The 24,543-nt window shown below is 40.5% G+C and overlaps 1 protein-coding gene across 1 annotated transcript in view; it reads right to left on the bottom strand.

The window, feature by feature from the left end:
• Positions 1-272: 272 nt before the first annotated feature.
• GSDMC (gasdermin C) overlaps positions 273-24,543 on the bottom strand; it is a 39,554-nt gene continuing 15,283 nt past the window's right edge. Inside the window, exons 4-14 of the mRNA XM_023222996.2 lie at positions 17,895-18,060; positions 14,888-14,993; positions 12,789-12,833; positions 4,761-4,883; positions 4,169-4,210; positions 3,936-3,965; positions 3,594-3,620; positions 2,485-2,624; positions 2,047-2,176; positions 1,510-1,583; positions 273-799 (exon numbers count right to left, since the gene is read on the bottom strand). Of these exons, the coding sequence (XP_023078764.2) occupies positions 560-799; positions 1,510-1,583; positions 2,047-2,176; positions 2,485-2,624; positions 3,594-3,620; positions 3,936-3,965; positions 4,169-4,210; positions 4,761-4,883; positions 12,789-12,833; positions 14,888-14,993; positions 17,895-18,060 (1,123 nt within the window). The 3' untranslated portion in view covers positions 273-559. The remainder of the gene's footprint in view (positions 800-1,509; positions 1,584-2,046; positions 2,177-2,484; positions 2,625-3,593; positions 3,621-3,935; positions 3,966-4,168; positions 4,211-4,760; positions 4,884-12,788; positions 12,834-14,887; positions 14,994-17,894; positions 18,061-24,543) is intronic.

The following is a 24,543-nucleotide window of genomic DNA, read 5'->3' on the forward strand; positions in this document are numbered from 1 at the left end:
AAAATGTTAATAATTGAGGAATATGCACAAACACACACACGTGGGGGCTAACATTTAATATGAAACGTCACACTCACAAAATGTTTCAAGAAAAAGAAAAAAAACCTCTTCTATATCCTTCACCCATATTCCCCAATTATTAATACTTTATCACATTTACTCGGTCATGTATCTGTCTATCATCAAGTCAACTTACTTTTTGTTGCATTTCAATATCAGTTACCGTTATCAGTACACTTCACCCAAAACAATTCAAAATGCACACTGTTAACTAGTGTCAGTATTTGTTTTTATTATTTTGAAGTAAAATTTATACATAGTGAAATGCTTACGTCTTTAACACACTATTTGAGGAGTTTTGACAAATATATAAACTCTTGTCAATATATAGAGTATTCCACCACCCCAAAACATTTCCTAAAGTCTCTACCCATTACTGTCTCTACTCCACCTGGAAATGCAGAGAGGCACAGCCCTCTCTCTTGCACCCATAAGGACACTCACAGCATAGACTGGGCAAGGGCCAGTATCTCTGGACTGACTGCCCATCAGGGAGGGCTTAGGCCTCAGCCAGCTGCTGTAGCAATGAGAGAGTCCCATAGAGGGCAGACAGGGGCATCTTTGCTTCTAGATCCCAGGTTGACCTGGGGTTATCCAGCTCCATCCTCAGGCCACACTCCTCCAGCAGGCCATAGGTGATGGCCAAACCCTCACTCTGGAGTGGGGCAAGGAGCTCGGGTTTGAGGGTGAAGGGAATGCTCCAGGGGTATCTGAAGTTCAGCTCCAGGATGCTCCTTACCTAGAAGAAGGATGATCAGACTCTACAGACCAGCCTTTAAGATCAGGAAGAAAAGGCTTCTGCCCAGCATCCAGGGGCCATGCAGGATAACAGAAGGAGCAAGAGCTTTGGGATCCAGAGGACCAGAAGTAACATGCTCGTCATATCCTATGATCCTTAGATCAAGTTATGGGAAATCAGGGAGCATTGGTTCCACATCTATGAAATGGTGAAAATAAAACTCTCCTCATAGAATAGTGGTGTTTTTATTTCTAAATGTATATGCACATAGGTAAGAATACAGTAAATGCATATAAAGGTGCATATTTATAAGTACATATACTTGGAGAGAGGAAAACAGAGAAATTAGCAAATCATAACAGTGTAACTAGAGCAGAAGTAATTAGCAAATGGTAACAGTATGAGTAGAGCAGGAATATTATATCCCCTTAGTCCTCAAAGTCCTGTGCTCCCATATGGCTATTTTAGACCACTGGGGAATGCTACAGAGATTGCCATGGAAACTAAGACCCTCCTGAGGGAGGCTCATACCCACTGGACCAGCTCTCCAGAAGGACACCGCAGCTAGGGATTTCCCAGTGGCCACCATTGGATAAGGACTCCCCTCCCAGCATAAACCTGTATCATCTCTCTTTCCTCAGAATCTTTCTTCTTATCTCTGGTTCCCTCACCCTCTTCCCTGAACTTCTGGCCCCCTGGGAAGTTCTCACCAGCTCCTGTTGCTGAAGCAGGATCCTCATCTCCACAGAACAGGCCAGCAAATCGTGTTGGATGTCACTCAGCACTGAGGGTGGAGGACATGTGGGGAAAGACAGTAGTGAAGAATCCAGATTTTTCCTCCCACCATAAAGCAGGAGACTCCCTGAGAGAATAACTTCAAAGTAGAGGAATAAAACCCATTAGACTTAAAGGTCAAGCTCCCTGCCCTGGGAAGCCCTTCAGAATGGTCTCCAGGATGCTAAATAAGAGGGACCAGAGGATGGGATTCAGGGGCTGAAGGCTGGAATCACCCACCTCCAGTGATCTGTGGATGAACATAAACTGGTGACTTCCTAGGCCTTAAACTCATTCTGTATCATATGGCAAGTTATCACAGTGAGCCCTCTGACCTTAGAGAGAGCTGTGATGTAAGGACGAAAGATCATGGCATTCAAAGGGCTTTGGACACATGGCATCTAACACAGCTTTTTGGGGGGTCTGGGGACCAAACTTATGATTCTCCCATTCTTCCCTTTAATTAATCTTACCCATTATGGCTTCAAGGAGATAAAGAATGGGGTCCTTTGGGTTAAACCATGCATGGTTCGAATCCTGTTGAAGTTTCTTTAGGATGGCACCACCAGGGCCATCCAAATGACCTGAGCTGTCCAATTCCAGCTATAGAAGACAGGTATTATTGTTAATAATAATACTAATAACAGTAACATTATATAATTTGCCTGTGTCTACTGGTGATAACCAAGGGGTAGGGGTGAGGGTTCTCTACCTCCCACCGGGGTTTCCAAGCAGCCTCAGTAGTGGGGGTGGCACTTTCTGGCCCATTGTGCCCGGCACCAGAGTCCCAAGTCTTTCGCATTCCCCTGGCATCTTGCTTATTCTTCCTCCCCCATGTAACTCAGGAGTCATATCTCCTAACCAATCCCATTTACAGCTTACCAGACCTATGCAACTGTGGAGCCCCTCACCATGTCCATCAGGTCCTGTAGAGCCCCTCTGTCTCCGAGCATGGCCAGGATACTATAGAACACGACATCCTGAACATCCTTTGAGAGCTGAGCCAGTGTCTTTATTTTCTGGAAAACCTCCTCTTGTAGATGCTTGAAATCTGCTCTCAGGCATCAATGCCAACCAGAAAGTGGGGCAAGTATTTGATTAAAACATCCTTGAAATGATAGCCTGTTTGCATGAATATGAGCCAAACTCTTCTATCCCTTTCAGCTGCTAACCAAAATTGTCTCTGCTAATAGCACACTTGAGCTCTGTGGATAGAGCTGTCATAGAAGCTAAAAAGATGGACAATCCAGCGTTCTGAAAAGAGGAAATAGGATACTGGGAGCAGAGATTGAGATTTTGAAAAGACATCATCACTAATGGAAGATAATGACAAAGTGGTCATTTCTAGGACATGTCAGGAATACTGTAAAATCTAGCACTGGGCTTTAGAGGCGAAAATCTTAGGTGCTCTGGAATCAGTTTCCATATTGGTTAAATGGGATGCTATGAGGATTAAAAGAGTTTATGTAGGCCAAGCATGGTTGCTCACACCTGTCATTCCAGCTCTTTGGGAGGCTTAGATGGGGGGATTGCTTGAGGCCAAGAGTTCAAGACCAGCCTGGCCAACATAGTGAGACCCCGTCTCAAAAAGCAAGAGAGAGACAGAGTTTATGTATGTAAGGCACTTGGCACATATAAGCTGCCCTTATTAGCAGGCAACTTTGCCAGTATCCTCAAAGTCTATGAAGAATTAACCATGGGGTGGATGTTGGGGGCCCTCTGTTTCTCCCAGGAGGCATCAGGCGCCCTCAGGGTGATCTGCTTGGGATGACAGATCACTGGATTGGAAGCTCCAAAGAGGCAAGAATTTATGTCTGTTTGGTTCACAGCCATAACTTTCAGGTTCAGAATAATGTTTGTTGTCCAATAAGTCCTCAATAAACATTTGTTTGTTTCATGAGCAAAGTGTAAATTTTGAAGTGGATCTAGATTTCTGACTTGTATGGAAACCACCAGTTTAGGTGCTCAGACTTGCAGCTCCCACCCAGAAGCCCCAGGTTCCCCCTTAATAAATACTTACTTTGCCAGAAGGGTTCCTCTATTCTTCCTAGAAGGAGAATCAAGTCATCATCTCACTTCCTCAACCTCCCACATTTGCTTTTGAGATGTTTTGGAGGGCTCTGCTCTCCTACCACCTCCTCCCTCTCACTTAACTTCTTCCTGCCCCCATCACCATTCATCCCTCCATGTTCTTCAGCCTTTCTGGACCCTTTCCATTCCATATGACCAAGGGCCAGTCCCTTGGTCACCTAGGGCCACCTAGGGCAGTGGTGGCAAAGGCAAGGCAGGAGCAATCTGCCCTACTTACCCCAAGTGTGCAGGATGGGATCCCCACCGCCACCTCCAGCAAACTCACACTCACCTACTGGGAGAATGCAAACTTGTTCATATTCTAAAAAGAGAAATGAAATTCCTCACCAAAGAGGCTCAAAGACTGGATTCCTCCAGCCTTCTGCCTTTCTTTCCCTGAACCCCTCTTCTCTATCTGTTCCAGCCCTTTTATTACCCAAGACCTTGGGTAATAGCACCAAAGGCAATCAGGTGAGCTTTTGTTGTGCAGATTGTCCTGGGAGGGGAGGGCCAGATTCCACTCACTTGGCAAATGCCCTCTCAAAAATTTCGGTTTCAGAAATAGCTCTGGAAAGAGAAAGAAAAGTGTTTACTCACCAAACATTAGTCTACCCCTACTTTTTCTCTTCTACTTCTTTCCCTCTTGGTCTCACCTCTAACTCCTCAATCCTCCCCTTATTCCCCACATGTACCATCAGTTCAGTTGAAAAACTTCCCTAGAGAGATGGATCCCCAGGCAGCCTCTCTCCCCAACAGACTCACAACATTCCCAGTGTTCAAAGGAGAAAGCCTGGTTTCCCTGTGGCCCCAGGGGACAGTGGCTCAGTCAGAGGAAGGGGTCAGTTGCAGGAAATCGAGGAGCCTGATTGGGGGAAAGTTCTCTGTGGGTCTGTGTGGGCTAAGCCCAAGCAGGGCTCCTGTGGGAATCCAAAGGGGGTCAGGGATCAGCAGTGCCTCAGTTCTGGGCAAAAAAAACTGCCAGAGGAGGATGAGCGAGATGGTGCAATAGAAGCCTATATGGTTCATATACCCCACACAAACACCAAATTTCAACAACTGTCTGCACAAAAAAAAAGCACGATCACAGAAGCAAAAATCAGGTGAGTAATCACAGTACCTGGTTTTAACTTCATATCTTTGGGCGAGGCATTGAAGAGGGTTGGAGAGGTAGTATGAAATGATGGTAGCCACTCCTCACTCCTCGCAGCACAGTAGAATACACTCTCGGAAATTTTATACTCTTGGGAGAGAGGGAGAGCACAGTGACTGGGTGAAAAACTTTACATTGAACTCAGTACTGCCTTGTCATAGCAGAGAGCAGAGCCAGGCTGGGCTCAATCAGTGCCAGTGCACAAAGGGAGAATTTGGATAAGACCCAGTCAAAGGGGAATTGCCCATTCCTTCTTTCAGAACTCAAGTTTCTTGGCAAGCCTCACAAATGCCAGCCAGAGTGCTCTGGAGTCCTAGGTAAACTTAAAGGTCAGTCTAGGACAGAAGGACTGCAATATTTAGGCAATTTCTAATGCTGAGCTGGGCTCAGAGTCAGAGGACTAGAGTGACATGTGACCTAAAGAGATACCAGCTGGGGTGACTAAATAAAGGTGCTTGTGCTAACCCACTTCCAATCTCAGGCAGTGCAGCTCACAGCAATGAAAGTGTTTCATTCCCTTTGTTTAAGTGGAAGAGAGTGAAGAGTAGAGAGGATTCTGTCCCGCATCTTGGATACCATCTCAGCCACAGTAGGATAGGAGACTAGGTAGAGTTGTGAGGCCCCCATTCCAAGCCCTAGCTCCTGGACAACATCTCTAGACACCCCTGGGTGAAAAGGGAACCTACTGCCTTGAAGGGAAGAACACAGCCCTGCAGAATTCATCATCTGCTTAATAAAGAACCATTGGGCCCTAAATAACGAGCAGCAGTACCCAGGTGGTATGTAGTGGGCCTTGGGCTCTGAGATGTACTGACTAAAGGTGTGACCCAGCATGTTCCCAACTGTGGTGGCTATGGTGAAAGACTCCTTCTATTTGAGAAAAGCAGAGGGAAAAGTCAAGAGGAGGCTTTGCCTTGCATCTTAGGTACCAGTTCAGCCACAGTGGTGTAATGCACCAAGCAGGCTCTTGGGGCCCTCAAGATCAGGTCTAGGGTCTTCAATAGCATTTCTGGACCTGCCCTGGGCCAGAGGAGAGCCCATTTCCCTAAAGGGTGAGACCCAGGCCAGACAGCATTTACCACAAGCTGACTGTTGAGCCCCTGGGCTGTCAGCAAACATATGCAGTGGCCTGGCAGAACCCCTCATGGGCCAGTGGTAATGGTGACCACAGAGAGAGCTTCCCTACCTGTGAAAAGGGGAGGGAAGAGTGGGAAAAACTTTGTCTTGTGATTTGAGTGACAGCTTAGCAGTAGTGGAGTAGAACATAAGGTAAATTTATAAGATTTTTGACTTCAATCCCTAGCTCCCAAACAGCATCTCTGCACTTACCCAGGGCCTGGGAAAACTCACTGCTCTGAAGGAAGTGAAAAAACCTCACTGGTTTTGTCACCTGCTGATTGTAGAGCCCTAGGGCCTTGAGTGAACACACGTGGCAGCCAAGTAGTGGTTACAGCAGGCGTTTGGTGAGACCCAGTTCTGTGCTGGCTTCAGGTCTAACCCAGTGCAGTGCCAGTGGTGGTGGCCACAGGGGTGCTTGCATCACCACACTCCCAATTCCAGGTGGCTCAGCAGAGAGAGAGAGAGACCCCATTTGTTTGGGGGAAAGTAAGGGGAAAAAACAAAAGTCTCTGCCTGGAAATCCAGGTAATTTTTCTGGATCTTATGCAAGACCACCAAAGCAGAACTTCTATGAGTCTAAAACAACCACAGAGATATTAAACAGGAAGTCCAAGTCCCTTTGAATACCTGGAAAGCCTTCTCAAGGACAGGCACAAACAAGCCCAGACTGAGAAGACTACAATAAATACCTAACTCATCAATGCATAGATACCAAAAAACACCTACAAGAATCAGGATCATCCAGGAAAACATGACCTCACTAATGAACTAAACAAGGCACCAGGGACAAATCCTGGGGAAAAAAAGAGACATGTGACCTTTCAGATAAAGAATTCAGAATAGTATTTTGAAGAAACTCAAAGAAATTCAAGATAGCATGAGAAGGAATTCAGAATTCTATCAGGTACATTTAAAAAAGAAATTGAAATAATTAAAAAGAATTAAGCAGAAATTCTGTAGTTGAAAAATGCAATTGACATACTGAAGAATGCAAGAGAGTCACTTAATAGACTTGATCAAGCATAAGGAAGTATTAGTGAGCTTGAAGACAGCCTATTGGAAAATACACAGTCAGAGGAACCAAAAGAAAAAGGAATAAAAAGCAATGAAGCACACACATATGATCTAGAAAATAGCCTCAGAAAAATCTGAAAGTTGTTGACCTTAAAAAGGACAGAGAAAGAGATAGGGTAAGAAAGTTTATCCAAAGGAATAACATTAAATAATTTCCCAAACCTATAGAAAGATATCAACATTCAAGTACAAGTAAGTTATAGAACACCACAAAGATTTAACCCAAAGCAGACTACCTCAAGGCGTCTCATAATCAAAGTCTCAAAGATCAAGGATAAAGAAAGGATCCTAAAGCAGCAAGGAAAAAAGAAACAAATAGCACATAATGGAGTTGCAATATGTCTGGCAGCAGACTTTTCACTGGAAACCGTACAGGCCAGGAGAGAATGGCATGACATATTTAAATTGCTGAAGAAGAAAAAACTTTTATCCTAGAATAGTGTAACTGGCAAAAATATCCTCCAAGGATGAAGAGAAATAAAGACATCTCCAGACAAACAAAAGCTGAGTAATTTCATCAACACCAGACCTGTCTTATAAGAAATGTTAAAGGGAGTTCTTCAGTCTGAAAGAAAAGGACATTAATGAGCAAGAAGAAATCATCTAAAGATACAAAACTCACTGGTAATAGAAAGCACATGGAAAAACATAAACATTATAACACTATAATCGTGGCATGTAAACTACTCAAGCAGAAAGACTAAATGATGAATCAATCAAAAACAACAACTACAACTTTTCAAGACATAGTACAATAAGACATAAAGACAAACAACAAAAAGTTAGAAAGTGGGAAGGTAAAGTGTAGAGTTTTTATTTCATTAGGTTTCTTTTTGCTTACTAGTTAATTTGCTTATGTAATCAATGTTAAGTTCTCATCAGTTTAAAATAAGGGGTTATGAGACAGTATTTGCAAGTCTGACAGTAACCTCAAATCAAAAATCTTACAATGGGCACACAAAACATAAAGCAAAAAATAAAACACCACCAGAGAAAATCACCTTCCCTAAAAGGAAGGCCAAAACGAAGAAAAGAAGGCCACAAAACAAACAGAAAACAAATAACAAAATGGCAGGAGTAAATCCCTATTTATCAACAATAGAATTAATTGTAAATGGGCTAAACTCATCAATCAAAAGATGAAGAGTGGCTAAAAGGATTAAAAAAAAAAAAAAACAAACAAGATTCCATGATCTGTTGCCTACAAGAAACACACTTCACCTATAAAGATACACATAGACTGAAAATAAAGGGATGGAAAAAGATATTCCATGCTAAAGGAAACCAAAAAAAAAAAAAAAGGCAGGAATAGCTATACTTATGTCAAACAAAATAGATTTCAAGAAAAAAACTGTAAGGAGAAACAAAAAAGGTCATTATATAAAGATAAGGGGGTCAATCTAGCAACAGAATATAATGATGGTAAATATATATGTACTCAACACTAGAGTAACCAGATATATAAGGCAAATATTATTAGAGTTAAAGAGAGACATATTATTAGAGCTAAAGAGAGAGCGAGCTAAAGAGAGATTCTTAGAGCTAAAGAGACAGTAATAGGTGAAGACCTCAACACCCTACTTTCAGCACTGAACAGGTCCCCCAGAAAGAAATTCAATAAAGAAACATGAGACTTATTCTGCACTATAGAACAAATAGACCTAATAGATACTTACAGAACATTTCATCTAAAGGCTGCAGAATGCACATTTTCTTCTCCTCACCATATGGATAATTCTCAATGATACGCCATATTAGGTGATAAAACAAATGTTAAAACATTCCAAAATACTGAAATAATATCAACCATCTTCTCTGACCACAATGGAATAAAACTAGAAATCAACAATAAAAGGAATTTTGGAAACTATACAAATACATGGAAATTAAACAATATGCTCCTGAATGACCAGCGTGTCAAGGAAAACATTAATAAGGAAATTGAAACATTTCTTGAAACAAATGAGAATGGAAACACAACATACGAAAAGCTGTGGGACAAAGCAAAGCAGTACAAAAAGGCATATTTCTAGCTATAACTGGACAAATCAAAAAAGAAGAAAAATTTCATAAAAAACTACCTAATGATGCATCTTAAAGAACTAGAAAAGCAAGATTAAACCAAACCCAAAATTAGAAAAAAAGAAATAATAAAGATCAGAGTAGAAATAAATGAAATTAAAGTGAAGAAAACAATACAAAAGATCAATGAAACAAAAAGATAGATCAATGAAACAAAAAGTTGGTTTTTTGAAAAGATATACAAAAATTGACAAAATTTTAGCCAGATCAATAAAAAAAATGGAGAGAATGCAAATAAATAAAATCAGAGATAAAAAAGGAGACACTGCAACTGATACAGCAGAAATTTAAAGGATCATTAGTGGCTACTATGAGCAACCATATGCAAATAAATTGGAAAATCTAGAGAAAAAGGATACATTCCTAGACATATAAAACCTACCAAGATTAAACCATGAACAAATTAAAAACCTGAACAGATCAGTACTGAGTAATGAGATTGAAGCTGTAATAAAAAGTCTCCCAGTAAAGAAAAGCCCAGGACCTGATGGATTCACTGCTGAATTCTACCAAACATTTAAAGTGAAATATGAATACTAGTCTGACTCAAACTATTCCAAAAAATAGAAGAGAAATAATATCTTCAAAATATTATTTCAAATATTCATATGGATATGAATATTTCAAAACTCATTCTATGAGGCCAGTATTACCCAGATACCAAAACTAAATGAAGACACATCAAAAAAAAGAAAAAGAAAAAAACCCTATAGGCAATATCTCTGATGAATATTGATGCAAAAAGTTTCAACAAAATACTAGCAAACTGAATTCAATGAAACATTAACAAGTTCATTTACAGCCAGGCGTCATGGCTCACATCTGTAATCCCAGCATTATGGGAGGCCAATGTGGGCAGATTACTTGAGCTCAGGAGTTTGAGACCAGCCTGGGCAACATAGTGAGACCATGTCTCTACAAAAAAATACAAAAATTAGCCAGGCATGGTGACACTGGCCTGTAGCCCTAGCTACTTGGGGGCTGAGGTGGGAGGATCATTTGAGCATGTGAGGCAGACGTTGCAGCGAGCCATGTTCATGCCACCACACTGCAGCCTGAGCAACAAAGTAAAACCCTGTCTCAAAAAAAGAAAAGAAAAGATTCATCATGAGCAAGTAAGATTTATCCCAGGGATGCAAAGATGGTTCAACATACGCAAGTCAATCAATGTGATACATTATATCAACAGAATGAAGTACAAAAACCATATGATCATTTCGATTGATGCTAAAAAGCTATTTCACAAAGTTTAACATCCCTTCATGATAAAAAAAAAAAAACCCTTTAAAAAACAGGTATAGAAGAAAGATACCTCAACATGATAAAAGCCATATATGACAGAGCCACTGCTAGTTTCATACTGAGTGGGGAAAAACTGAAAGCCTTTCCTCTTAGATCTGGAACATGACAAGGAAGTCCACATTCACTATTGCTATTTAGCATAGTGCTGGAAGTCTTAGCTGGAGCAATCAAACAAGAGAAAGAACTAAAGGGCATCCAAATTGGAAAGGAAGAAGTCAAATCATCCTTGTTCGCAGATGATATGATCTTACATTTGGAAAAACCTAAAGGCTCCACTAAAAAAACTATTAGAACTATTAGAACTCCACTAAAAAACTATTAGAACTAAAAAACTATTAGAACTATTAGAACTAAAACTATTAGAACTGTATTCCTCAGTAAACTTGAGGAATACAAAATCAACATACAAAAATCAGTAGCATTTCTATATGCCAACAGTAAACACTCTAAAAAAGAAATTTAAAAATTAATCTCATTGACAACAGGGATAAAATTAAGCACCTAGGATTTAACTTAACCAAAGAAGTGAAAATTCTCTACAATAAAAACTATAAAACACTGATGAAAGAAATTGAAGAAGACACCGAAAAAGTGAAAAGATATTCCATGTTCATGGATTGGGAGAATTACTATTGTTAAAATGTCCATACTCCCCAAAGCAATCTACAGGTTCAATGCAATCCCTATCAAAACACCAATGACATTCTTCACAGTAAGAAAAAAAAAAATTCTAAAATTCATATGGAACCACAAAAGACCCAGAATAGCCAAAGCTATCCTCAGCAAAAAGAACAAAACCAGAAGAATCACATTACCTGGCTTCAAATTAAACTGCAGAGCTATAGTAACCAAAACAACATGGTACTGCCATAAAAGCAGACACAAAACCAATGGAACAAAATAGAGAACTTAGAAACAAATATATGTACCTACAGTGAACTCATCTTTGACAAAGGTGCCAAGAACATACAATGGAGAAAGGACAGTCTTTTCAATAAATGTTGCTGGGAAAACTGGATATCCATATCCAGGAGAATGAAACTAGACCCCTATCTCTTACCATACACAAAAATCAAATCAAAATCATTTAAAGATTTAAATATAAGGCCTTAAACTATGTAACTACTAAAATAAAACATTAAGGAAACTCTTCAGGACAATAGTCTGGGCAAAGATTTCTTGAGTAAATAACCCACAAGCACTGGCAACAAAAGCAAAAGTAGACAAATGAGATCACATCAAGTTAAAAAGCTTCTTCACAGCAAAGGAAACAATTAACAAAGTGAAGACACAACCCACAGAATCAGAGAAAATATTTGCAAACTACCCATCGGAGAAGGGATTAATAACCAGAATATTTAAGAAGCTCAAATGACGCTAGATAACTAAATCTAATAATCTGATTGAAAATGGGCAAAAGATGTGAGTAGACATTTCTCAAAAGAAGACATACAAATAGCAAACAGACATATGAAAATGTGCTCAACATCATTGATCATCTGAGAAATGCAAATCAAAACTGCAATGAAATATCATCTCAGCCCCGTTAAAATGGCTTATATCCAAAAGACAGGCAATAACACATGCTGGGGAGGATGCAGAGAAAAGGAAACTCTCATATGCTGCTGATGGGAATGTAAATTAGCACAACCACTTTGGAGAACAGTTTAGACCTTCCTCAATAAACGAAAACTAGAGTTACCATATGATCCAGCAATCTCACTGCTGGGTATATACACCAAAAGGCAGGCAATCAGTATACCAAAGAGAGATTTAAGAACAAACAAACCATGTTTGTTGCAACACTGTTCATAATAGTCAAGATTTGGAAACAAACTAAATGTCCATCAACAGATGAATGTATAAAGAAAATACCATCTATATACACAATGGTATACTATTCACCCATAAAATAAAGAATGAGATCCTATTATTTGCAAAAACATGAATGAACTGGAGGTCATTATGTTAAGTGAAATAAGTCAGGAATAGAAAGACAAACATCTTATGTTTTCACTTACTTGTGGGATGTAAAAATCAAAACAGTCAAACACATAGAGACAGAAGGATGCTACCTGAGACTGGGAAGGGTGGTGGGGGGCCTAGGGGAGAGGTAGGGATGGTTAATGAGCACATTTTAAAAAGCTAAAAAGAATGAATAATACCTAGCATTTGATAGCACAACAGGGTGACTACCGTCAAAATAATTTAATTGTACATTTTTAAAAAACTAAAACAGTATAACTGGATTGCTTATAACATGAAGGATAAATGCCTCAGGAGATGAATACTCCATTTTCCATGATGTGATTATTACACATTGCATGCCTGTATCAAAATATCTTGTGTTATAAATATATATACCTCCTGTATACTCACAAAAATAAAAAAATAAAAAGACCAGGCTTTGGAACTCACCATCTTCAAAGGTTCTCTGTTCATCATCATCTGAGATGAGAATGGCTGAATGGAAAAGAACTTCCATTAGGAGAGTTGAGGTTATTCCTGCCTGAGTCTTTCCCACAGCCCCAACCTGGACCAGGGAACCCCTTGTATCAAAACCACTGGGATGCCTGTTAAATCTGACCCCCGGCCTCACTCTGTGCCTTCTGAATCACTTTGAAGGGTGCCATAGAACCTGCATTTAAATAAGCAATTTAGGTAATCATTTTGCCATCCAACATTTGGAAATTACCTTGATAGAGTAAAGGAACTCAGCTCCCTTTGACCTTCACTAGGTAGGATTGCTTCCTGCTGCCCTTTTTTTACTGACCTGCCTTACTTACCACTCTCAATCTGGCATCTTGGATGATTTCACATTCCATGTAGAGAAATATGCTGAAGTCTGAAACTCACCTAACACTAAAGTGTAAGTGTTCAACAGGGGAAAGAGTCTATGAAGAAGACAAAAAGGTTGTATAAGGGTTGAAAAGTGTGAACTGAATGAAGTTAGAGGAAAAGCTAACCTCACAGCAGTGACTGCAAGTCGTGTTCTGACTACTAGCGGGGAGAGTGGCACTTCTCTATGTCAGACGTCTCATCTGTAAAATGGAAATGAGATCTTCTCTCCCTAGCTGATGCAAGGAATGGAGATACATGTCCAGCAATGTAACTGGCACCAATTCATCTTCACCCTCTCCAGTTCATCAGGATCTTTCCCCTAGCCTGAGAACAGGCTCAAGTCTTCACCATCTCGTAAACTCCCTTTCCAAAACTAAGTATCCTCCTTTAGTTATCTCCTCCTCCCACCTATTGTCTCCTCACAGCCAACTTCCTTCAAGAATCATCTACACACTGGTTCCTCACTTCCCCTCTTTGCCTTCACACTTCAACTACTGTAGTTTATTCTCCAATGAATCTATCTGGCTTCAGTCACCAATGAATACTGACTTGATTCTATCTGGATACTACCACATCAAGTTTTGTGGGGTCTTCTTTTACCTGACCACATCATTCTTTGTTTGTTGTTGATGATGATGATATTTTGAAACTACAGCTCCTTTTCTTTTCCTTCTATGTTAAAATCATCTTATCATTCACCATGACCTTTGGTAGTGCCACCATCTCATGGTGCCCTCCGCAGGAGTCTCTGACCTCTCCCAAGAGTGGGAATCCCATTCTCACCCCTTCTCCTCATTAGAGAGCTGCTTTGGATATGGTCAGTCTTTCCAGAAGCCAGAATCTACTAACTGAAAGACTGGAGAGAGTTCAGCCTCATTCTGTCTATGGCCACTGATGGGAGGTAACTGACATCAGGACATTCCCTTGACCATGTTGCAGTGAGGATACTATAGGCAGTAGAGTGTGAGAGTGAGTGTGCGAGAATGAGGAGCTGAGCTCAATCTGTATTTGAATGAGCTCTAGCTGGGACTCAGCATTTGGGAAGGGATAGAACAAGGACTCTGAGAGCCGGTTGTGTTCCCAGCACTCACCATCACACCCAGGTATGCAACTGACACAGATGCTTCTACCCACATGGAGTCAAAACCCAAAGTGTGTGTGGTCAGGAACTGTGCGTTTTGAGGCTGATGAAGGAGGGAAAGATGTAGATAAAATTCAGGCTTATCTTTTTAGGGCACTGTGTCTGCAGTTTTGTTTGTGACTGTGATGTTGTTACCTCATAGGACCTTAATATGGGATTATGGGTAAGTTTGGGTAATTCTCTGTGACTGAAGAGTTGCTGAGGGTACTTAAGTGAATAAGGATGGTTAAGATTAGGGTTGGAATTTGCCCAGTGCTAACAACACTCCAAGATGAACAAGTTGGATTATTTTGCACATATGAGGCTGTCTCTGTATCTCCCAGTAGCAGCATTTCAGCCAGGCCATGCTTGGAGGTACCTCTGTGTGGTAAGATGGGTGTGTGCCCTGGACAGTAAGAAATGTGCATGCTTCTCCTTGGATAGGCAGAGCAGCAAAGATTGCATATTATGGCTATTTTCCTCTCACTTCTCTCTCAGGAGAAGCAGACACCCCCCTCCACCGCCATCTGCCTTGCTGAGCTCTGCTTACTCCCACCTTTCTCCCTGATAACCAGCTGTTTTCTCTTATAAGCGATCACCATGCCCTTCTGCAGAGTCAGCGCCTTCTTCTTCACTCTGAGACTCTCTCCTTGGCCTTGACCCTGGGGAGAGAAACCAGACAATACAGTATTAAATGTATGTAATTTTAAAGGTCAGATGGCTCTAGAAAGCTCATGGGGAAAACCACCAGCATTCCCTGCTCTCATCCTCCCTACTGCTGACTTGTGATTTCCAATCACTGCTCTTTCTTCCTTGTTTCATCCTGTGCTCATCTTCCCATTTCTCAATTTCAGGTTGATATTGCAATGTTTTTATTTCTTTCCAGATTTAACTATTTATTCTCTTTTTGATTATGATGAATTTGTTTTCCTTCTCTTTCCTCATTCCTTATTTCCCTTCTCCCATCTTCCTAAAATATAAACATCCCAATGTTTAAGGTAATATTCACTGTTTATACTTGGACAAAACTGCTTTTCACCACTCCCATCTTTCCTTTATCACCACATTCAGTTAATGTGATGGCTCTGTGCCTTCTCTGTTTCTTTACTCATTCTCTCCAGAGGAGATGGGGGACACATTTTTTTGAGAACTTGTACATCTAAAGACATTTTTATTGTACCTCTCACGCTTGACTGGTCATACAATTCTTGGCTGGAATTCTCTGGAATATGACTTTATTTCCCTTTTAGAAATATTTATTGTTGTCTTTTTGAGGTAAGTGTTCTGAAAATTCACTCTTATGTTTTATGGGGTGGATCTATGTTGACTCAAGAAACCATGCCTTCAGTGGACATTTTCATTCTGGAAACACATTCTTTGGGTCTCAGAACCTTCCTTGTATTTCCTCCTAAAAGATTTTCCACATTGCATTATGTCTTTGTTCTCCCCTTCTGGAACTCCTATTATTCAGGAGTAGTTAAATCTCCTTGACTGATCCTCAAGTTTTGTTTTGTTTTAATTGAGACAGTGTCTCATTCTGTCGCCCAGGCTGGAATGCAGTGGCACAATCATGGCTCACAACAGCTGCAACTTCCAGGCTCAAGCAATTCTCCCACCTCAGCCTCCCAAGTTAGTGGAACTACAGGCATGCGCCACCACGTCTGGCTAATTTTTTGTTTATATTTTATAGAGACAAGGTCTCACTATGTTGCCCAGGCTGGTTTTGAGCTCCTGAGCTCAACCAATCCACCTGCATGAGCCTCCCAAAGTGCTAGGATTACAGGCATGAGCCACTGTGCCTAGCCTCCAAATTTTTTTAATGAATATTCTCCTGTCTTTTTGCTTACTTTTTCCTGGAAATTTCTTTGATTTTGCTTTTTGATTCTTCTATTTAAGTAAAAGAATAATAAATTTCTACTACTCTATTTTTAATTTCTAAGAGCTATAAATACCCTTTTTACAGAGCATTATTCTTTCATGAAAATAAAATATTATCTCTTTAACAGGATCAAGTATTTCTTACCTTCCTATGTTGTGTTTGTTTCCTCTAATTTCCTAATTTCAAAGTGTTTTTGTTTTGTGTTTTAGGCTTTCCTCAAGTGTCTGTGATTTTTTTCTGTTTCGCTAACGAGTGAAGCATGAAAGCTGCTAAGTGTGCCTTGGCAGGGCATGTTGAGTAGAAGTTTCACTTTGGGGCAACCAGGCAGGGATTAAACTATCTCTTTGGAGTCTCCAGTCGTTGGGGGTTTTTTAGTTATTTCTTCTGTACTGGTTAATTTTCCTAGGAAATAATTCTTCAATATTCTGCCTAGGCTGTGTGTTGTGGGGGTAGAAAGGGTAGAGACACGATGCCTGGAGCTGAATGGGGAAAGGGACTCAATGTTCCCACTCTCAATGAGGACTTGCACCTATTTCCCTTTTCCAATATGGCTTCTCACTCCCACCCTTCACTGTAACTAGTCTCCGTAAATCTAGAATCCACAGGGAATAAGTTTCCCACAAGATCTTCTGCCAGAGTGGGTGAGGGTAGGTGCCTGGCTATGCAGAGGTGGGAAGGGATTTGGGCTCTGAGTGTTCCTTATAAAGATTCCCTGGAGTGATTATTACACATTGTATGCCTGTATCAAAATATCTCATGTACCCCATAAATGTATACATCTACTATATACCCACAAACTTTTTTAAAAAATTAAAAAGATTTCCGATCAATATTCTTACTTTCAGTCCCACCTATACCCTGTCTTCAGAGATAGCTAGTGCCTCCAATTCCTGAACCTTTTGGGGATTCTTGTTTCTAGACTTTCTTCCCTGCTGCAGGTGGGGGTCCACTATTCCAGCTTTCCAGGGTCTGTTACCATTTGTCTAATTTTTAGCAGTAACTCACTGGCATTGGGAAAGTTAGTATGCATATCAGATTTCTTCTTTAGTTTCTAAAGCTCTTAAGTAAGGACAAATTACACAGACATAGTGTAAAAGCACATTATAACACACACAAACTTTATATGTCCTTGACCCATACTTAATCTGAATATTTGATAAATGAATTTATTTATATTAAAAATATTATACTTGGTTATTGTGAATGACTTAACATGTGAATGTGTAGGTCACATGTTCTTGAAAATACTTTGATCTCACTCCTTGAAATATTTCTCATCAGGTTATCTTAGAGTTTAAAGTACTTTAACAACTGGGGTTTGGTGCTAGTGGTCCCACATCTCTTCCAGCCACAAAACTAGACTGTATAACACAGAGGTCACACACTTGAATTCTGCAGAATTTATCATTTACCCAAAGCAAAACACAATACTAAATAATTAAATATATTTCTGATTTTGTCAATACTGCATGACCCCATATAGTAAAACACTATAATGGAGGATATTAGAATATACTCTCAGATCAGAAGTCAGGATACACTGACAGGTAAAAAGTGGGAAATAATGACTCCATCCTTTGTAATCCCTGGAAACAGAGTCCAGAGCCCCCTAGGAAATGAAGCTTGGCTGCCAGGATGGGCTATATTTTTTGTATTTCAATCCCAATTCAGGACAACTTTATACCTTGCCATAGGTAATCCAAAGAGAAATTTTCCCTAAAATATTCACACCACTGCTATTGTACAGCACAGTATTGTTGATCAGTTCAACAGCTTCTGTCACCACATACAGGTTGTCCCCTCTCCTCCGGCACTCCTTCAGAAATGATGGCTCTGGATCCAACAGTTTCCTGGGGATTTAAGGAAGGAGGAGGAGAGTCAGAGTGGGAAAGCAATGCCTTTTCAGGTTACCCTGGGGGCCCTTCTCCTCAAGACCTGGGAGGGGTGCAATGCCTTTGGACCCTGAAAGGTGAGCCCCCAGTGGGTGTTAGGGCAGCAGAAAGTTTTATCTGACATACAGAATGGAGGAGATCCCATTGATGGTGGTTCAGGTGTGAGAGTATATATACCATATTGTTAAAGGCATCTGCATTTTGCTAAATTATACTGATCCTGTTAAGGGGTAATTTATAGAATTTCAACAGTAGGATCTCTCAGAAGAAAAAGGGCTAGAAGCAGACAGGTCCAGATGATTGAGAACGGTCTTTAGGAAGTCCTGTTGTCAAAGCTGGGTATTCACATCGAACGTGTCCATTAGCATAATCAGGGTGGGCTGGAGAGCAGACAGATAAAGTGGCACGAAGCAGGGAAGACTCTGGATGATTTTATGACCTTTACAGATTTACTGTCCTTGGTGGGTGGATTGGTAGGGCTGACTTGATGATGTAGTTTCTGGGGATACATATGAATGGTTTGAAGTACTAAAGACAGATTTCATTTCTATTTCAGTTCTTTCTGAGGCTCAACTTTTATTCTACTCGAGGCACCCATGGAGTCAGTGTCCTAGATAATAGTCATGTGGAATATTGAGGGATTCTTAATTTGCCTTTCAGTAGAGGAGGTTACTGAGCACACAATATTAGGTTTTGTCATTGCTGTCTTCTTACCATGTCCTTAGATGCTATGTTATGTGACATCTACTTATCTTCCAAGCTTCATGTTATATCTCCTTTATCCTGGTTGTCTAGGCTTCCAACTCACCGACCTTGCCCCTTATCCTGAAAACACCAAGCTTGGTGTTTCACCCTTCATTAGAAGGGTAAGAGTAAGAGTTTTACTTTGGCAGCATCACCCTTCCCCCAAGTGCCATCACAACATGGATGGAGTTTCCCTGGGCCCACAATCTCTTCAACGGGAAAAAAGAGAGCCAAAGTAGATATCCAGCTTCAAGAAGCATTCCAAGCACATCCTAGGAGGTCCAGCTCTGTCCCATGTCACAGAGAACACTGAGGGAATCGGCAGGACTAGACCACCTGGGTCACCTAGAAGCAAAGAAGTGGTCAAGGCTTCAGCAATCACTGCATGGATCTTGGCAGTGACACTGCATTCCTACTAGCAGTGGCACCCAATCAGAGAGACCAGCCAGCAGCTTGCCCACCTGCAGACCCAAGCCAACCAAATTGTCTGGCCAGGAAGTATGGTAGGCAGTTTCTGTCCGGCTTGCATCCTTAGCCAGTAGTATAGCCTCACTGTGGAGGTCAGTCTCAGAGCCCAACCTAAGTTCCTTGTGAGACAGGAAAGCCGGCCAGCAATGCTGCCTAACTATAGAGCACAGCCTCTGGCCCCAACTGACCAAGGATCCTCCACAACTCTGCCCAGCCTCAGGGCCCAGCCTAAGACTTTGCCCAAATAGGAAGGCCAGCCAGCAACCACACCTAACTGCAGAGCACAGCCTCTGCCCTGGCCTGACCAGGAAGTCCAAACAGTGATGCTTTCCAAGTTCAGAGCCCAGCCCCAGGCCCCACTCAAGCAGGAAGTCAAGCTGGTGACTCTGCCTAACTGTGGAGCATAGTCTGTTACCCTGCCTCATGAAGGAGCCTGATCAAGAACCCAACACAGCCTTGAAGTTCTGCCTGCAACCACACCCAAATGTGGGACACAGGCTACAAACCCAGCCAATCTGGGAGTTCAGTGACCATGACTGACCATGGAGCAAAGTGAGTAGCCCTACCTGGATCAAGTTCCCAGTCAGTGACCCAGCACAAACACACAGTGCAGCCTATGCCTCTTCCCACACATGGAGCCCAGCCTGTGGCCTGCCCAACTACAAAGCACAGCCTGAGACCACCACCAATTACAAAACCTAGTCTGTGGCTCCATCTGAACATGGCATTCAGCCAGCAGCACATCCAGTCAGGGAGCACTTCATAGGCCCCCACCCAACCAGGGGCAATTTCAGAGCCCAGCCTAAAGCCCTGCCCAATTATATACCCTAAATAACAGTACCACAAGGAGCATAGGCTGCAACAACATCTGACAAGAGGTGATTGTGGGGTCCGGCCAGTGGCCCCACTTGACCACAAAGCCAGTCAAAATCCCCACCCTATGAGGGAGCCCAGCCAGTAGCCCTGCCTGAATGCAGAGCCCAGCCAACAGCTCTTCCTGATCACAGAACCCAGCCAGTGATCCAGCCCAACCATGAGCACAACCAGCAGTTCCACCTCAGAGTGTGGGCAGTGGCTGCACCAACTAGAGAGTGTGAATACCAAGCCACACTTACTCATGAACACTAACACCCAGTCCATCTAGAACCAAAGGCTGGACTGACTGGTGAAGGTCTATCTCTACTGATATGAACTTGTTAAGGCTAGAAAAGGTGGCTGCTGCCTCAAAAGCACAAAAAGAAATGCAAGATACAAGGATTATGAGGTATCAGGAAAACATTATACCACCAAAGGAAACTAATAAAACGCCAACGACTGACTCTAAAGAAATGGAGATCTATAAACAAACTGACAAAGAATTCAGAAGTTCAATGAACTACAAGAAAATACAGATAGACAATGAAACAAAATTAAGAAAACAATACACAAAATTAGTTCCACAAAGAAATAGAAACCATTAAAAAAATCCTACAGATAAAGAATACAGTAACTAAACTGAAAAAAAAATTAGGAAAGTTTCAACAGCAGATTCAATCAAGCAAAAGGAAGAATTAGTGGACTCAAAGACAATTTGAAAGTACCCAGTCAGAGGAATACAAAGAAAACAGAATGCAGAGTGAAAAAATAAATATGGCACTTATGGGATACCATCAAGTGAAACAAAATATAATATTCTCCAGAAACATAAGAGAGTGAGAAAGAGATAAAAAGCCTATTTGTAGAAATAATGATAGCCAGGGGCAGTGGCTTACACCTATAATCCCAGCACTTTGGGAGATCAAGGTTGGAGGATCACTTGTGTCCAGGAGTTCACAACCAGCCTGAGCATAATATTGAGACCATGTCTCTCCAAAAAAAAAATTTAAGCAAGTTGGTGGCACACACCTTGAGTAGCTAGGACTACAGGTCCTAGCTGAGGTGGGAGGATCTCTTCAGCCCAGGAGGTAGAAGCTGCAGTGAACCAGGATCGTGCCATTGCACTCCAGCCTCAGTGACAGAGCAAGACACTGTCACAGAAGAGAGGAGAGGAGAGGAGAAGAGCAGAGAGAAGAGGAGAGGAGAGGAGAGGAAAGGAGGAAACTCCCAAATTTTGAGAAAGAAGGGGGCATCAAGATTTGTGACACTAAAAATTTCCCAAATAGGTTGAACCCAAAAGGGTCTACACCAAGACATATTACAATTAAATTATCAAAAGTCAAAGATAAGAGAAAATATTGAGCATAACAAGAGAAAAGCTACTCATTACATACAGGGGAGTATCTATGAGACAATCAGCAAATTTCTTAGGAGAAACCTGGCTAGGAAAGGATGATATATTCAAGATACTGAAAGAAAAAAAAACTACTGTCTTGTTCTGTTTTCTGTTGCTGTAAGAGAATATGACAGACTGGCTAAATTATATAAAACTGAAGTTTATTTGGCTCATGATTCTGGAGGCTGGGAAGCCTCAGAGCATGGCACCAGCATTTGGTGTTATGTCATCTCATAGAAGATAGTGAAAAGCAGAAGCAAACACACAAGACAAAGAGAATATAAGGGCTGAACTTCACCCTTTTGTCAAGAGCCCACTCCTGCAAAAACTACCCAACTCCCATGATAATGATATTAATCCATTCATGAGGGCAGAGCACCTTACAAGAAATGCATAAGGGAGTTCTTCAAGTTGAAATGAAAATATGTTAATTAACAACATAAAACACATGAATGTGTAAAATTCATCAGTGAAGGAAAATATATGGAGTCAGAATTCTGTAATATTCTAAATGTGGTACATAAATGATTTTCAACTCTGGTATAAAAATGTTTTAAGTATATTTTAAAAACTCTACAATAATTTGTTTTGAGATATACAATATAAAAATATGTAAATCATAATATCAATAACCTAAAATATCAATGAGGGGAAGAAGTAAAGGTATAATGCTTTTTATGCAATCAAAATTAAGCTGAAGGCCAGGCATAGTGGCTCATGTCTGTAATCTCAGCATGTTAGGAGTCCAAGGCAGGCAGATTACTTGAGGCCAGGAGTTCAAGACCAGCCTGGCTAATACGGCAAAACCCTGTCTCTAATAAAAATACAAAAAATTCGCCAGTTGTGGTGGCACACGCCCATAGTCCCACGTACTTGGGAGGTTGAGGCATGAGAATTGCTTAAATCTAGGAGGCAGAGGTTGCAGTTAGCTGAGATTGTGCCACTGCTTCCAGCCTGAGTGACACAGTGAGACTGTCTCAAAAATATCCCAAATAGATTGACCCCCCAAAAAAATTAACCCCCCAAAATTAAGTTATCAGCATAAAATAGGATATTATAACTATAAGATATTTTATGTAAGTCTCATTGTAACTACAAAGGAAAAACCTGTAGTAGATATGCAAAAGATTAAGAGAAAGGAATCAAGCATACTACCACAAAAAGTAATCAAACCACAAAGGAAGATGGCAGGTGAGAAAAAAGGAAAGAAAAAACTATAAAAGTCATAAAATAATTAAAATGACAATAGCAAGTAGTTACCTATCAATACTTATAATAAATGTAAACAGATTAAATTTTCCAAACAAAGACAGAGTGGATAAATATATAAGAAAGCAAGATCCAATGACTTGCTGCCTAAAAGAGATTCGTGTTAGCTTTAAGGACACACAAGCTGAAAGGGAAGAGATGGAAAAAGAAATTCTAATGCAAAAGATGGCCAAAAAAGAACAAGGATGGCCATACTTACATAGACACACACACATACACACACATTATATATATATTTATGTATATACATATATGTCAGATAAAATGGACTTAAGTCAAAAACTGTAACAAGATAGAAGAATGTCATTATATAATGATACTACTATAAATATGCACCAAACATCAGAGCACATAAATATACAAATCAAATATTAACAAAATTAAAAGGAGAAATAAACAGCAATACAAAATTAGTAAGAGACTTTAATACCCACTCTAATGGCCACATCACCCAGAAAAAAAGTCAATGCAAAAATATAAGACTTGAAAAAAATATTATAAACCAAATGAACCTAACAGACATATACAGAATATTCCATCTAACAGCAGCAGAATACAAATTCTTCTCCAGAGCACATGGAACATTCTCCAAGATAGACCATATGTTAGGCCACAAAACAAGTCTTAACAAAGTTAAGAAAACAAAAATTATTTCAAGTATCTTTTCCAATAACAATGGCACAAAACTAGAAATAACAAGGAATTTCAGAAAATTCACAAATATGTGGAAATTAAACTGAACAATCAGTGGGTCAAAGAAGAAATCAAAAGGGAATTCAAAAAATATCTTAGACAAACAAAAATGAAAACACAACATACCAAAACTTATGGGATACAGCAAAAGCAGTTCTAAGAGGAAAGTTTATAAACACCCACATTAAGAAAATAGAAATAATTCAGATCAACAACCTAACTTTATACCTTAAAGAACTAGAAAAGAAGAACAGACTGGGCACAGTGGCTCACACCTGTAATCCCAGCACTTTGGGAGGCCAAGGTGGGCAGATCAAGAGGTTAGGAGACCGAGACCATCCTGGCTAACACGATGCAACCCCATCTCTACTAAAAATAAAAAATAAAAAATAAAAAAAAATAATTAGCCGAGTGTGGTGGTGGGTGCCTGTAGTCCCAGCTACTTGGGAGGCTAAGGCAGGAGAATGGCGTGAACCCAGGAGGCGGGGCATGCAGTGAGCGAAGATCACACCACTGACCACTGCCCTCCAACCTAGGCAACAGAACAAGACTCTGTCTAAAAAAAAAAAAAAAGATTAGAGCAGAATAAATAGAAAAACAATAGAAAAGGTAATAAAATTGAGGGATTTTCTGAAAAAAATTAAAAATTGACAACCCCTTAGCTAGACAAACCAAGAAAGAAGAACTCCAATAAATAAATTTATAGTTAAAAGGAGACATACAAATGATGCCACAGAAATAAAAAAGATCATGAGAGCCTATTATCAACAATTATATATCAACAAACTGGGGCATCTAAGAGAAATGGATAAATTCCTAGAAACATGACATATTGAGATTGACTCATGAAGAAACAGAAAATATAAACATATCATTAACAAGTAAGGTAATTGAATCAGTAATCAAAAAGCTCCCAAAAAACATGCCCATGACCAAATGCCTTCACTGGTGAATTCTACTAGACATTTAAAGAAGATTACATCAATGCTGCTCAAACCAAAAAATTGAAGAGGAAA

This window comes from Piliocolobus tephrosceles, chromosome 7, assembly GCF_002776525.5.
Source record: "Piliocolobus tephrosceles isolate RC106 chromosome 7, ASM277652v3, whole genome shotgun sequence".
In the NCBI taxonomy this organism is placed as follows: Eukaryota; Metazoa; Chordata; class Mammalia; order Primates; family Cercopithecidae; genus Piliocolobus; species Piliocolobus tephrosceles.